The 16,076-nt window shown below is 39.5% G+C and overlaps 1 protein-coding gene across 1 annotated transcript; it reads left to right on the top strand.

The window, feature by feature from the left end:
* LOC109841275 (3-oxo-Delta(4,5)-steroid 5-beta-reductase-like) lies at positions 1,566–14,195 on the top strand. The gene is made up of 2 exons (XM_020410193.1): positions 1,566–1,845; positions 13,373–14,195. Exon 2 carries the CDS (start codon positions 13,455–13,457, stop codon positions 14,016–14,018), a length of 564 nt encoding a protein of 187 aa, XP_020265782.1. The 5' UTR covers positions 1,566–1,845; positions 13,373–13,454; the 3' UTR covers positions 14,019–14,195.

The following is a 16,076-nucleotide window of genomic DNA, read 5'->3' as shown; positions in this document are numbered from 1 at the left end:
GACGGCGAAGAGATCGGCGGAGCTCAAGTTTTTCTTGGAGGAGCCGGCGAATTTCGAGACGAGGGCAGCGGAGCTTTTGGGAAACGAAGGGATGAAGGAGACAACGGGATTATGTGGAATAAATTAGGAAAGGAAGCTATTAATCAGGAGAGATTTGGTCTTTTTTCATCTAGGTCCTTCATTTTTTTGTAAATTTAACCACTTAGAAATCAGTTATTTCTATAAATGAGTATCCAATGAATAAGGTATTGACACATGGCGCCAGCGTAGGAAATTTCCTACGCTGTCAGCTCACCTCTCGTTTTCTCATATATATATTTGCCGCATTAAGAGTAAGGTTTTTCTCACTAATTTAATAATGGAAAGATTTTTTTACCAAATAATTATAATTGTCTAGTATTTAATAGATGGTTAGTTTCACTGCCACACCACCCACGCACCCAAACCCATGAAAAAAAGACTTTGGGAGGTGTTGAACCCCCTGAACTTTAAGTAGTCTTGCAAAATCCTTTCAAACTTTAACATTATCTCACCTGATCCCCTTGTCTATATAGTTAACAAATAACTAAAATATTTTTAAGAGAAAAATAACTAAATATTTTCATTTATTATTTATAACATATTACTTTCTCTGAATTTTAATTGTTTTTTTCCTCTCAAGAAAATTTTAGTTATTTACGAATTACAGGGAAAAGTTCAAAATTCAAATAGTTTTGTGAGACGCTCCAAAAACCAAAGGGGTTATAATAGATAAACAAAGATCGATGAGGTTACATGCAACGCCCACAAAGTTCAGGTTGGTATTAGGAAATGAGCAACACTACGGGCACACCACCCGCCACACCACCGGACACACCCCCTCTCCTGCTACAGTGCAGGGGGCCCCACTTCAGATTTTTTAAAAAATCTGAAGTGGGGCCCCCTGCACTGTAGCAGGGGGTGGTGTGTCCGTAGCATTTTTTTTAGGAAATTATGCTTATAACATCTTGGCAGTATAATAATATCAGTCGTATCCTCTATCAATATTTATTTGATACACTTGTCTAATACAGGACAAAAAGTCATCGGTGTCTATATATTCTCTCAATATTTTATAACATCAAATCAACCCAAATCTCCGCCAATTTTGTGGTTCTGAAGCGAATAAACAAATCACTCGCACGTTTATATTCATACACTCCATTTCTCATAAGTATGCCCATTCGTTAGAGCATAGCCAGCTCAGCCATCTCCACACAAAGTTAAATAAACTGCGTGTATTTAACTCTTTTTTTTTTCAGGATAAATTCGGTACAAATGCAATTTTTCCCCTTCACCCCTCGAAAACTATGGAGCTCTCTCTCCCAAACCCAAACCCAAACCCTTCGCCATGCTCAAACGTAGCTCTGGTCGTCGGAGTCACCGGCATGGTCGGTTCGAGCCTCGTGGACGCGCTGAAGAAACGCGAGGCTGTCCGGTTGCCCTTGGGCCGTCTACGGCCTAGCCCGCCGATCTCCCTCGTCCAAGTTCCCTCTCCACAAACTGGACCGGTTCGTTTTCAGGTCGACGCGTATTGGACGGGGCCGCCACCTTTCGAGGCCCCTCCGCCAGCTGGCCGGTCACGTGACCCACCTCTTCTGGTCACGGTCGCCGAGCTCGAGCACGGACGAAGCCACGTGCGGCGCCAACTCGGCGATGCTGCTGAACTGTGCTCGACGCGCTGACGTGTGGCCGGGGTGGGTCCCGACTCCGTCACGTGGCGTTGCAGACCGGCAGCAAGCATTACTATCTGAGCCTACTGGGAGACCAGGCCCAGATTAACCTCCACGTGCCGTTCAGGGAGGACTTGCCTCGTTGTTCTTGCAGGTAGGTGCCCCTTTCGAATTACTGAAACACGATTGTCCAAAAAGATTTATTTCGCATGGAAGTGTAAATAGTTTAGGGTAAATAGTATTTTATATTTGTTTTTTGAGAAATTACTTCTAGCCCCCTAAAATAACAAATTTTATTTGTCACACCCTAAGATTTTTTTTTCTATACCCTAAAAAACCACTCCATCAAATTTGTAATGCTTCTAACCCCTAGGGGCTGTTTGGTTGGTTTCCTAAAAATCAAGAAAAAGAAATCGGTACAAGGAAACTAATAAAATAATATTTTTATTCGTTTTCATCTCTAAAACTTGTTGGATTTAATCTAATAAATCTATTTGTGAGCACATATGATTAATCAATGTGTATTGCTATCTTTCAGGATAACCCACTAAAGTGATCAATTAAGTTGGGTTAATTTGGTATTTAAATAAGTCATGGGGCTATATGTGCAGATACCAGGTTGTAATTGTAATTTATTGAGGGGCTAAATTACAAAAGTACAACATCTATAAATAAGGGGTTATGGTCTCTAACCTAGGGTTACATTCTCTAATTCTCTTCACCCATATCTAAGAGAGAAATTCGGCTAAGGAGAAAACCCTAAGGTTAGAAGATCCAAAACCCAAAATCAAGATCAAGCAATGGATTCAGGTATAAGCTTCCGCTCTTTTAGATCCTTGTTAATCTCTTTAAATTAATCATTGTTATATGGTTTTAGATCTCAAGTTTTATGATGTAGATCTAACAAATGGTATCAGAGCCACCTTGATTAATTCTTAGGAATTTAAGTTTTATTGGGTTTTTGATCTTAAATCTCTGGTTAAAGATTCATTTTTTAGGTTCGGATGAACAGTAATGCTCGGTGAACAGTACCGAATTTTTTTTTCGGGTGAACAGTAAAGTATTTTTTCGGATGAACAGTAACTGAAAAATCACCGGTGAACAGTAACTTTTTGGAATTTTTTGGATTTTTTCTTTGATTTTTTTCCTTCAATTTTTTCCAATTCTGGATCTGTTTTGAAAATAAAAATCAAAGATTTTTTGGGTTTTGCGGCGGCGGTATCAATTTGAACCCTAAGGGTTCATGGCGAAAATTAAGGAGGTGGTTACCTCAAACGAACCTCGCGTTCGTTCAATTTTAACCGAGCTTCGCGCTCAACGAACCTCGCGTTCGTTCTAAGGTGAACCTCGCGTTCAACTCAGGTGAGCGTCAAGCTCAATTTTAACGAACCTCGCGTTCGTTCTAAGGTGAACCTCGCGTTCAACTCAGGTGAGCGTCAAGCTCAATTTTAACGAACCTCGCGTTCGTTCTAAGGTGAACCTCGCGTTCAACTCAGGTGAGCGTCAAGCTCAATTTTAACGAACCTCGCGTTCGTTCTAAGGTGAACCTCGCGTTCAACTCAGGTGAGCGTCAAGCTCAATTTTAACGAACCTCGCGTTCGTTCTAAGGTGAACCTCGCGTTCAACTCAGGTGAGCGTCAAGCTCAATTTTAACGAACCTCGCGTTCGTTCTAAGGTGAACCTCGCGTTCAACTCAGGTGAGCGTCAAGCTCAATTTTAACGAGCGTTCGAACTTCAGACGAACCTCGCGTTCGTACTTCAGACGAACCTCGCGTTCGTACTTCAGTCGAACCTCGCGTTCATTTTTTAAACGAACCTCACGTTCGTTCCCAAGTTGAACATCGCGTTCTTTTATCAAACGAACCTCGCGTTCGTTCATTTTCAGACGAACCTCGCGTTCGCGCTTAAGTGAGTCTCGTACTCAATACAGTCGAACCTCGCGTTCGAAGTTAAGGGAACTTCGTGTTCATTATGGTTAAGCCTCGGCTTTTCATGGGTCCACTTTGGTATACTTAATTTATTCAATTAAGTTATGGGCCCTAATTAAGCTGTGAGACCCCAATTAAGTTTTTGGAAATTCAGTTGATTTAAATTTTTTAATTTAAATCTAATTCGGTTTTTAATCAATTATTTAATTCAAATATTATGACACTAAGGTATTAAGGTTGTCTCTCACTCCAATTGATTAATTGAAACAAGAAGTTGCCAAAGTAACCTCTCTTGTGTAGATTGTTCATGAGGAATGTGAGATGTTTGTGTGTATGCTTTCGTGTAAATATTTAATCGGCCCAAAGGAAGGTTAATATTTATTTAGACTGTATACACATCTGCGATGATAAGCGTGTGACAATTATAAGGTTTACATGTGAATAATGAATCGATCCAAAGATAGTTTCATTATTTGACATGAGTTATTGTCAATGTTTGATCATTGCAACAAGGTATCACTTACAAGTTAATATTACTGTCCAAAGACTTGATATTAATGTTGTGCCGGTATCTTGGATGGGGATTGTCATTATTTGAATTTTATTGATTATGGTTATTGATGTGAGCATTCTTTTGTTTTATTTCAGCTAATGCATCTGCTGCAACAATTTCTGCTAACATCAACTCAATTCCCATGCTAAATGGGACAAACTTCAAGGTTTGGAAAGAGAACATATTAATTGTTCTTGGCTGCATGGATCTTGACTATGCATTAAGAACTGAACAACCCCAACCTCTCAATGCGGATAGCACTCCTGATGCAAAGAAGGAGCATGAGAAGTGGGAGCGTTCAAATCGCATGAGTCTTATGATCATTAAGCGCGGCGTTCCGGAAGCCTTCAGGGGCATAGAATCCGAAGGGATTACTAAGGCTAAAGATTTCCTTGCCGAAATTGAGAAGCGTTTTGCGAAAAACGATAAGGTAGAAACAAGCACGCTTTTAGCTCGCTTGATTTCAATGAAGTATAAGGGCAAAGGAAATATCAGGGAGTACATTATGGAAATGTCTCATATTGCTTCAAAGCTTAAGGCACTTAAACTCGATCTTTGTGACGAGTTATTAGTGCATCTGGTTTTGTTGTCTCTTCCTGCACAGTTTAACCAATTTAAGGTCAGTTATAACTGTCAAAAGGAGAAATGGACTCTAAATGAGCTCATTTCATACTGTGTGCAAGAAGAAGACAGGTTGAAGCAAGATAAGACAGAAAGTGCTCATTTGGCCTATGCCTCTAAGGATAAGGGCAAGAAAAGGAAGAATGATAAGGAAGCTGCTAAGGGTCCAGTTGAGAAGAAACAACATAAGGATAATCAGGGTTGTTTCTTCTGTAAGAAGCCTGGACATGTAAAGAAGGACTGTACAAAATATCACGCCTGGCGTGATAATAAGGGTACGTTCCTTGCTTTGGTCTGTTCTGAGGTTAATTTAGCTTCAGTACCTAGAAACACTTGGTGGTTAGACTCTGGTGCTACTACTCACATAAGTGTTTCTATGCAGGGTTGCCTGAGCTACCGAAAGCCAAGTGATGTTGAAAGACACATCTTTGTGGGCGACGGACAATCGGTAGATGTGGAAGCAATTGGGCACTTTAGGTTGTTGTTAGGAACTGGTTATTATTTGGATTTAAAAGATACTTTTGTAGTACCGTCTTTTAGACGGAATTTGGTTTCTGTTTCTGTATTGGACAAATCAGGTTATTCTTGTTCATTTGGAAACAGTCAATTCAGTTTATCTTTTAATTCAAATGTTGTGGGAACCGGTTACTTGAGTATTTATGACAACCTATATTTGCTTGATACAATTGCTTCTTACAATGAATCCTTGCATGTGGAATCACGTGGTACTAAGCGTAAATTAAATAAGGAAAATTCGGCGACATTATGGCATAAGCGCTTAGGTCATATCTCAAAAGGTAGAGTTGAGCGTCTTGTGTCTGATGGCATTTTGGATTCCCTTGATTTTTCGGACTTCGACGTATGTGTTGAATGTATCAAGGGAAAACAGACCAAAGTGAAAAGATTAGGTGCCAACAGATCTTCGGATGTCTTAGAATTGATACATACGGATATTTGTGGGCCATTCCCTAAGGAATCCTGGAATGGTCAATAATATTTTATATCATTCATAGACGATTACTCACGTTATGGGCACCTATATCTTATTCATGAAAAATCTGAGTCTCTGGACATGTTCAAAGCCTATAAAGCTGAAGTTGAGAATCAACTCAACAGAAGAATTAAAACCGTCAGATCTGATCGTGGTGGTGAGTACTACGGTAGATATGATGGTTCAGGTGAACAACGTCCAGGACCATTTGCTAGATACCTAGAGGAATGCGGTATCGTCCCACAGTACACCATGCCGGGTTCACCTAGCATGAATGGTGTAGCTGAAAGACGAAATAGGACTTTTAAGGATATGGTAAGAAGTATGATTGCTCATTCTTCTTTACCAGAGTCACTCTGGGGAGAAGCACTTAAGACAGCAGCTTACATTCTGAATAGAGTACCAAGTAAAGCAGTTGCTAAAACACCTTATGAGCTTTGGACTGATCAAAAGCCCAGTTTAAAGCATTTACACATTTGGGGATGTCCAGCTGAGGCAAGGCCTTATAGGCCAAATGAAAAGAAATTGGACTCCAAAACAGTTAGCAGCTACTTTATTGGATACTCTGAACGCTTTAGGGGCTATAAGTTTTATGATCCCACTATAAAGAATATTTTTGATACGGGAACAGCAACATTCTTTGAGGATGTTGAGTTTGGGGGGAGAAATAAGGTTAGAGACATTAGTTTTGAGGAGGAATTGGCTTCAGATCCAATCCATACAGTTACTTTTGACAATATTCAGGTTCCTATACCTGTTGTTGCTCAAGAAGTAAATCCGGAACCTCAAGATGACAATGTTGAACAACTCCCTATTCCAGAAGAACAAACTCAACAACCTCAAGAACCAGTGCCATTAAGGAGATCCACGAGAGAAAGGAGAAATGCTATTCCGGATGATTATATTGTATTTCTCCAAGAACATGAGGAAAGTAGTGGAATGTTAGAAGATGATCCAATCAACTTCTCTCAGGCCATGAAAAGTTCTAACTCTCAACAGTGGATTGATGCCATGAATGAAGAGTATAAGTCTATGCAAGACAATAAGGTTTGGGAACTTGTCCCATTGCCAGAAGGTGCAAAACCAATTGGTTGTAAATGGATTTTTAAAACCAAGCGGGATGCAAACGGTAATGTGGAGAGGTATAAGGCGCGTCTTGTGGCTAAAGGCTATACTCAAAAGGAAGGCATTGATTATACAGAGACTTTCTCTCCGGTTTCATCGAAAGACTCTTTCAGAATAATCATGGCACTTGTTGCTCATTATGATCTTGAGTTACATCAGATGGATGTTAAGACTGCATTTCTCAATGGAGACATTGATGAGATGATTTATATGGTGCAACCAGAAAACTTTGTGTCAGGAGACCCAAAGAATATGGTTTGCAAATTAAGGAAATCCATCTATGGACTCAAGCAAGCTCCTCGTCAATGGTATCATAAGTTTCAACAAATAGTTATCTCGTTCGGTTTTGAGATGAACATTGTTGATGACTGTGTATATCACAAGTTCAGTGGGAGTAAGTATATTTTTCTGGTTCTGTATGTGGATGACATCTTGCTTGCCACTAATGATATAGGCATGTTGCACGAAACCAAGAGATTTCTATCAAAGAATTTTGAGATGAAAGATCTTGGGGACGCCTCTTTTATATTAGGGATCCAGATACATCGAGATCGCTCTCGGGGTATTCTTGGATTATCACAAAAGAGCTATATCGATAAGGTACTTAAAAGGTTTGGCATGCAAGATTGCAGACCAGGTGACACCCCTGTTGCTAAAGGAGACAAGTTTAGTCTCAATCAGTGCCCTAAAGGTAACCTTGAAATTCAGGAAATGCAGAAGATTCCTTATGCTTCGGCTGTAGGAAGTCTAATGTATGCTCAGGTATGTACGCGTCCGGATATTGCGTACATTGTTGGGATGTTAGGCAGATACTTAAGCAACCCTGGTATGGATCATTGGATAGCAGTCAAAAGGGTTATGAGGTATCTTCAGAAAACAAAAGATTACATGCTCACATACAGAAAATCAGAGAAATTAGAGGTCATTGGGTATTCGGACTCTGATTTTGCTGGATGCCAAGATAGCAGGAAGTCTACATCAGGCTACATTTATATGTTAGCAGGAGGAGCTATATCATGGAAAAGTGTCAAACAAACACTAGTAGCTTCCTCCACTATGGCAGCAGAATTTGTAGCTTGCTATGAGGCATCCAATCAGGGAATATGGCTGCGAAATTTTGTCACGGGACTGCGCATTTTGGAAAATGTTGAAAGACCACTAAGGTTATATTGTGACAATAAATCTGCAGTAATGTATTCCAATAACAACAGGAGCTCAACTAAGTCAAAACATATTGACATTAAGTTCCTGGTTGTGAAAGAAAGGGTACAGAGTGGACAGATATCCATAGAGCACATTGGGACAAACTCCATGATAGCTGATCCTCTTACTAAGGGATTGCCACCTAAGGTCTTTCATGAGCATACTGCTCATATGGGTGTGGTATTATTTGAGGATATTATGTTTTAGTGGGAGTTTGTATTTGTGGTGCTTTATGTTTGTTTGTATTGTCTGATCAGAATAAAGTTTTCAGTTAAGACACTCTGTTACATTATGTTTGGTTTTGACCTCACTAAGGAGGACCAGTTGAAAATAGACATGTACTGATCACATTGCATGTAATTTTCATGCTGCACATCCATGATTGATCTATGTCATTTGATTGTATTGGTATATGTGACCATTGATGGGTCGAGTCACGATAAATGTGACGAAGGCCGCTTTGATCCTATATTGATATAGTCAATGGATGAGATTGTTCGGAAATACCATTTCAGTGATAGCAATTTTTGAGCTCATAAGGTTATACACAGTTTAAGGAATCATATGGTGCCCAAGTGGGAGATTGTTGGATTTAATCTAATAAATCTATTTGTGAGCACATATGATTAATCAATGTGTATTGCTATCTTTCAGGATAACCCACTAAAGTGATCAATTAAGTTGGGTTAATTTGGTATTTAAATAAGTTATGGGGCTATATGTGCAGATACCAGGTTGTAATTGTAATTTATTGAGGGGCTAAATTACAAAAGTACAACATCTATAAATAAGGGGTTATGGTCCCTAACCTAGGGTTACATTCTCTAATTCTCTTCACCCTCATCTAAGAGAGAAATTCGGCTAAGGAGAAAACCCTAAGGTTAGAAGATCCAAAACCCAAAATCAAGATCAAGCAATGGATTCAGGTATAAGCTTCCGCTCTTTTAGATCCTTGTTAATTTCTTTGAATTAATCATTGCTATATGGTTTTAGATCTTAAGTTTTATGATGTAGATCTACAACATCTAATAAAATAATATTTTTATCCCCCAACTCATCTTATTACATCTCATTTCTTACCTTTAAAAATAAATCAAACACAAAAAATATGTCACATCATCAAACTCATCACATCTCATATTATCTTATTTTTAAAAATCACACACATCATCCAATAATATTGTGACAACTCATCTCATCTCATTAAACCTTTATTTTCATCTATTTCCTAAAAAAATAAGAAATTGATTTCCTTAAATATGTGTTACATCATCCAATAATATACCTCTAACTCATCTCATCTCATCTATTTTTTTATTTTTAAAAATGAACCAAACACAAACAACCTCAAAACATCATCCAATAATATACCTCCAGTTCATTTCCTTATTTTTTTTAACCAACCAAACAACCTCAAAACAAGTTTTTTTTTTAAATCACTCACATCATCCAATAATAAGGTGACAACTCATCTCATCTCATCTCCTATTCTATAGTTTTCTTCTTTTTAAGCCAACCAAACAACCTTAAAACAACTATTATAGGAAATAGGTTTCCTATTCTTTGATTTTTCATTTTTTTTGCGAAACGAACAGCCCCTAATTTTAGTGCCACCTATGCAAATAATTTTCATTTTCTATTTTATTCCTAATTACAGCACTTGTAAGCTGCTCTCTCTCTCTCTCTCCCTCCCTCGCTTTCTCTCTCATCATCTCCTTCCTCTCTTCTCTCTTCTCTCTCTCTCTCCACTCCATAGCCATTACCAATAACTTTTTATGCTTTCTTTTCTTCTTTCTCTCGTCACTCCATGGCCTCCTGCACCATCATCCTTCCTTTTCTCATGGCCCTAAACAAACTCAATACCTCTCGTCCGCCATTGAACCTATCACGACCTTCTGTACCATCACCCTCCTCTCCCCAAATGACGATCTTCCTTTTGATTTAAAAAGTCTTGGCCTCATCACAAGATCAAATGCTGAGGAAGACGAGCACCTGTACTTATAAGTGTAGATCAATTGTTCGACCAAATGGCTATGAGAAATAAGCCCATCATGTATAAACTCCATGATAGGGCCAAGCAGTTAGAGAAGAAGAATATGTTAGTTTTGATTGTGTGGGCCTCGAATGTGAGGTGGTGGGATCTGGATTGGGCCTAGCAAAGGAGGGGGTACGACGAGGCTAGGATTGGAGATGGATGTGGATTGAAGGAGGAAGAAGAAGAGCATGACAGTGGGCAATTAGCATTGATCATGACCACGGTTTCAGAATCAATGCCCTCTTCCTTCTTAAAGAAGTCAATCATTATTTCATCCTCCTCCGTGGAGCTCAACCGCCAAGCTCAATCTTCGAGCAGTCTAGAATGCATTTCAAGATTTTTGAGTAAAAGAATGTCAGTGGAATGTTATATAATGCATTTTATGATTTTTGAGAAAATAAATAACTTTTAGTTATTTCTTCTTTTTGATGTCCTGAGATCCAATAAAGGTATTAGTGGATAATCTTGAGTTTTAGCAAGGGAGTTTGTGGCGTGGGTTCCCTCATCTCTCTTAAATATCAGTCTCCTATCTATATAAGAGAGTTGCACAATAACACTTGTTAGAGGACTGGAGTTGTGTTCTCTGGTGGTTCCTCCGATAGTTAAGTCAGTATTTGAGCTTGAGTGAAAAAGATACCAATAACTAAAATAGATAGCTAATTCTTTAAGCTTAACAACTAACTCACAGAATTGATAGCTAATTCTTTAACTTTGAAAGTTCAACCAAAATACTTTAAAATATTAAAACTCATGAACTGAAAAAAAAACTATATAGAAAAAGAAAGAGTTAGGATTAGAGAGAGGAGGATTAGAGGAAATATATAGGTGCAAATATTCATTTGCTCAATAATAACATTCAACTAACATATTTCACAACCACACATTGTTCAATAGAAGCTTATACTAGATTACAAAGTTAACATGACTATAGCCTAAACTTATAATTTTATATTTTAACCTATTCTTTGTTCATACCATTAATTTCCATAGAACTTCATTGAGATCAGACTCAACCTCCACTAACTGCTCATGTATCTTCTTTGAAACGTCCCAAATCACCTAAGCAACCCAAATCTCATCATTTTTGGGTATCTTAATGAAAGAACATAGACATGAATCCAAATCTCAAGAACCACTATGGCCAAGGAAGAGGAAGAAGAAACCAAATTCTTCTCATCTCCACCTCCATCAAAATCTTCTTTCATAATGCCATTGGGCGAGGGGAGGGTGGTGGTGCAGGAGGTTGTTGAAGGTTCAAGGAAAGGACGAGCTCCGTCGTTGCCGATCAGAAATAATGGTCGGAGTGGAAGAAAGAAATTTAAATTATTTAGGGCTTTTTTTATTTTAAGGGAGGAGGGAGGAGGGGGCATTTTGGTGTTATTGAAAATAAAGTACATTGATGGGGACACATGTGAGCCGGAAGGCTTTGATTGCTTAAGTCATTTAATTTTAGAGATTTTTGGGATGTTGAAAAAGTCTTGAGATGGAACAAATAAAATTTGTTATTTTAGGGGCTAGATGCAATTTTCCCTTTTTTTTAGTGTTCTCTCATGACAGAGTAAAATATTCTATCAGAAGGCCTCAGAGAATTAGATTATCTCTACCATTTAGTGATGATCAGAGTGTTAATTTAGAAATATAGATTTTCTGTCAACAATGTTAATCACATCACTCCTATAAAAATGAGTGAAATAGCATTTCTAGTCTATCTTTAGTGATGATCAGAGGGTTAATTTAGAAATTTTAATTTTTATATCAACAATGTTAGTCACATCACTCCGATAAAAATGAGTGCAATAGCATTTCTAAAGCTTATGACACATGTTAAGAAACATTAAATGCTCTTGTAGTATTTCCCTTATATAGATAGATGTGTCAAATTTAATGATTTTTTCTTTTTAAGGCATTTTTAGATATTAGTCCCTTAAATCCTCAATAATTGCATATTAGTCCCTCAAATCGTAAAAATTGCATATTAGTCCCTTGAATCTTCAATAATTAGATATTAGTCCCTCGAATATCAAAAATTGCATATTAGTCTCTTAAATCTTCCATAATTGCATATCAATCCCTCAAATCTTAGAAGTTGAACATAGTCCCTCAAATCGTATAAGGTCTTGGAAAATGGTTCTTTAGTCAGTATTTTAGTTAAAAAACTAATCATTGTTGGGTTAACTCCTAACCTACAATCTGCAATCACCAGACCACCCTTATATCTAATGTTTCAACCCTTTGTGAAACTCAACAAACCACCCTTGTATCCGATATTTTTAGTTTTCAACCCTTTGTGAAACTCAACTTTGGGTTAGGGTTTTTTGCTAACCATTAGAGAGGAACAACTCAAGTGAGTTTGTATTTATTTTAAACGATTATTGGGTTTAAACCTATAAAGAAATGGTTTGGGAACATTATAGAGGGGCAAAATGGTCATTTTGTCTCCAAACGTTAGATTTGACATAATAGTCCCTCCATATCTAACGTGATTTAGCTTGAAGGATCATTTTGCAAGACCCTATAGGATTTGAGGGACCAATATGTAATTTCCAAGATTCAAGGGACTAACACGCAATTAGTAAAGATGTAAAGGGCTAATATGCAATTTTCAAGATTTGAGGGACTAATATATATGAAAATTTGAGGATTTAAGGGACTAATATCTAAAACCCCTTTTTTTAAAACCTAAAATTGATTTTAATTATTTGCAAGTTTTAACTTAACATAGTTTAATGAAAATAAAGGAAAGTCATAATTTTGTACGCATCTGCTGCTCTATACTTAAAGGAGGATCGAAGAATTCACTGTTCATACTACACTAAATTACTGCAGCATGAACAATGACTCTTTGGGTCCTCCTATAAGTACATAGAAGTAAACTTATTGTTCATGCTACAGTATATACTATATCATGAACATTGTCCATTTAAATATGTAGCAAGAGATATGATTTTTAATTTTAAGCATACAATAATTAAATTAAATGTATTTAAAAAAACAAGGGTAGTAAAAGTAGGGGTAACCATTTAATAATTTTGAACATGGGTCCTAAGGCCACACTGTAGAAATTAAAATCCAATTATATTTTGATAATGGTTTTTACGAATCGCTATAATGACCGAAAAAGAAAGGGAATAGGCGATAAATAATGAGCGGTGGCCCGCACTGTCTCTCTCTCGTCCCGTTAACTCTTTGGATGATTGTCTGATCCAGTGCCCTCCTCGTTTGCAGGCTATTCTACTACGACCTCGAGGACATATTGGTAAATTACCCGCGCAACCTGGCGTGGTCCGTACACAGACCGTCGCTGATAATGGGCTCGTCGGATCGGAGCCTGTACAACGTGCTGCTCACGCTCGCCACGTACGCACTGATCTGCAGGCACGAGCGGGCCCCATTCCTGTTTCCCGGCTCCTCGTACATGTGGCGCCACTTCTGCGACGTCTCAGACGCGGACCTGATAGCGAGCCAGCAAATCTGGGCGGGGACCACTCCGAGCGCGGCGAACCAGGCGTTCAACTGCGTCAACGGCGACGTGTTCACGTGGAGAAGCTTCTGGAAGGCTCTCTGCGAGTTGTTCCGCGTGGAGTTCGTGGAGTGCGAGTCGGAGGGCGGGGCGCCCGACTGGAGCAGTAGGATGGCGGGGAAAGGGCCGGTTTGGGCCGAGATCGTGGAGGAGAACGGGCTGAAGAAGACCAGGTTGGAGGAGATCGCCTGCTTCGGGGCTGTTGGGTGTATACTGAACTTTGGGTTCCAGCACGTGAGCTGCATGAACAAGAGCAGGGAGTATGGGTTTGTTGAGAGCGTGGATACTTTGAAGAGCGTGGCCAAATGGGTGTTTAGGCTCAGGGAAATGGGTGTGATCCCTAGAGATTGAGCGAGATGGCCGGAGTAATTCTATCGGAAACCTGCACGTAGCTAATAAATTCTCGGAGGCTTCTTGCGGCTTTCGAATTTATTGATATTTTCTAGGTGTTTGGCTTTATTATTATTATTGTTATCTGTACTGATGAACTGTTCCTACTTGGAATTATGGTTGTTTGCGATAATTTAATGGAGCCAAGGAGCGAGTAAAAACAAAGGAAAATGATTTAAGGACCCAAAATATGGGACCAAGAGAGGGGACAGGTGAGGTGTCCCCTCCCTATTGCATAATGAGTTGGTCATACCAACTCATTATGCAATAGGGAGGGGACACCTTACCTGTCCCCTCTCTTGGTCCCATATTTTGGGTCCCCATAACAATACTCAAAAACAAAAATATTTAGTTAGTTTCGCCAAGAGGGAGGCAATTGTTCTCTTTGAGTTTGTTCAATTGTTTGTATAGCAAGGGACAAGGTCTAGCTAGGGCAGTCGTTTCTCTTCGTTATTGGGGCGTGTATTCCTACTTTTCGATGTGAAATGGGACGGGCCATAATGAATAAAAACTGTGTGATTTTGCCTCCTTGCGCGCCTCAGGCCTTTTAAAGCCTGAGGGAAAATTATTTTTAGGTTAATTTCACTTAGTTCTCCAAACTTTGAAGATTTTACATTATATTTCCATTGCATGCGGTGTTAACTACTAATGATGAAATGATCAAAATTCCTTTTTAAGAATATGACTCAAAAAAATAGAAAAGTGTTGATGATGGGTAACCAAACAGTCAAATATATATGATGGGGGTGAGGTTGATTAGGGACCGCTTCATTCTCTGAATATTCGGTTCTGAGTTAAGTAGTTGAAGCCTGCACAAGTAGAAAATTCGTGAGAGGACGGGGTTTGGTTCCCCCGTTGTACCTCCGACGATCAATTCGGTTCTGAGTTGAGTAGCTGAAGCCTGCACAAGTAGAAATTCGTGAGAGGACGGGGCTTGGTTCCCCCGTTGTAACTTCGACGATCAAGTCAGTTAATGAACTTGAGTGGGGAAATGAAGAACTGCATGAGTTCTTCTACGTAGTGCAGTATGATTGCTTACAAATTGCTTAAGGTAGCTTAGATTCAAGACAAAGTAGATCCGAGAGAAAAAGTCCTCTCTATATTAGAATACTACCTCTATTTATACTGATGGTATAAGGGTAGAACCGTCATTTCGGCCGAGCACAGGATGGCGGTAAAAAAGTATGGGCTCGCGGCTGCGTCAACACCTACTTTACAGGTGTCGCTCGACGAGTGGCGGAGAGATTACCTCAATATTAAATGAGAAGTGATCGGGGGCATGACGGTGCCGACGTGGTACGATGAGTCATGAAGACTATCGGGGCAAGAGGCATGATGACGCCTACCAAACATTAAATGCAATGCTAACATATTGTTAGTAGGGGAGGCTCGAGGCTGAAGCCATCTCTTGGCTTGGCCGAGAAGTAACGCTTCTCGAGTCGACCCTACAAAGTAGCGAATAGCTGGTCGAGTGGGCTCGTAGCGAGTCGTCTTCGATAATAGAACCGATAAGTACTGCCATTCGAGTCGACATAAGGGGATGTCGACTCGACGAGTCGGCTAAGTCGGGATCCTTGCTGATCTTGACAGCCAATCTGATCTGAGCAATGCATGTAGGGGGACACATATCCGTTGCTGGCAAAGGGCTGCACTTTGGTAACTAGAAACATAACAGTATGCCCCTTTAGCTTGGAGTCGGCTTGAGCCAGGTCCGAGTGAAATAAGAGCAACTTTGTTCTGATAGTGAGAACACTTATCGCGAGCCGGTTGTGTGAGGACGACCCGAATATTGATGGGGCGAGTCGATCGGCTCGTCTGTATTTTCTCTTGTTGGTGAGATCTCGATCTTTTGTTGAGGACGACCGAGAGGTTAAAGTGCTTGGGGCTTAATGAGGTCGCCCAGATCTTTTTGGCAGAATGAAAACTCAGAGGTTGGGTGCTCAGAACTTAATGTAGATGCCTAGATCTTTGACAAAATGATAACCCTGAGGTTGGGTGCCCAGGACTTAATATGGACAC

The sequence above is a fragment of the Asparagus officinalis genome, chromosome 5, assembly GCF_001876935.1.
Source record: "Asparagus officinalis chromosome 5, Aspof.V1, whole genome shotgun sequence".
Classification (NCBI taxonomy): Eukaryota; Viridiplantae; Streptophyta; class Magnoliopsida; order Asparagales; family Asparagaceae; genus Asparagus; species Asparagus officinalis.
This window is presented reverse-complemented; position numbering and strand designations above follow the sequence as displayed.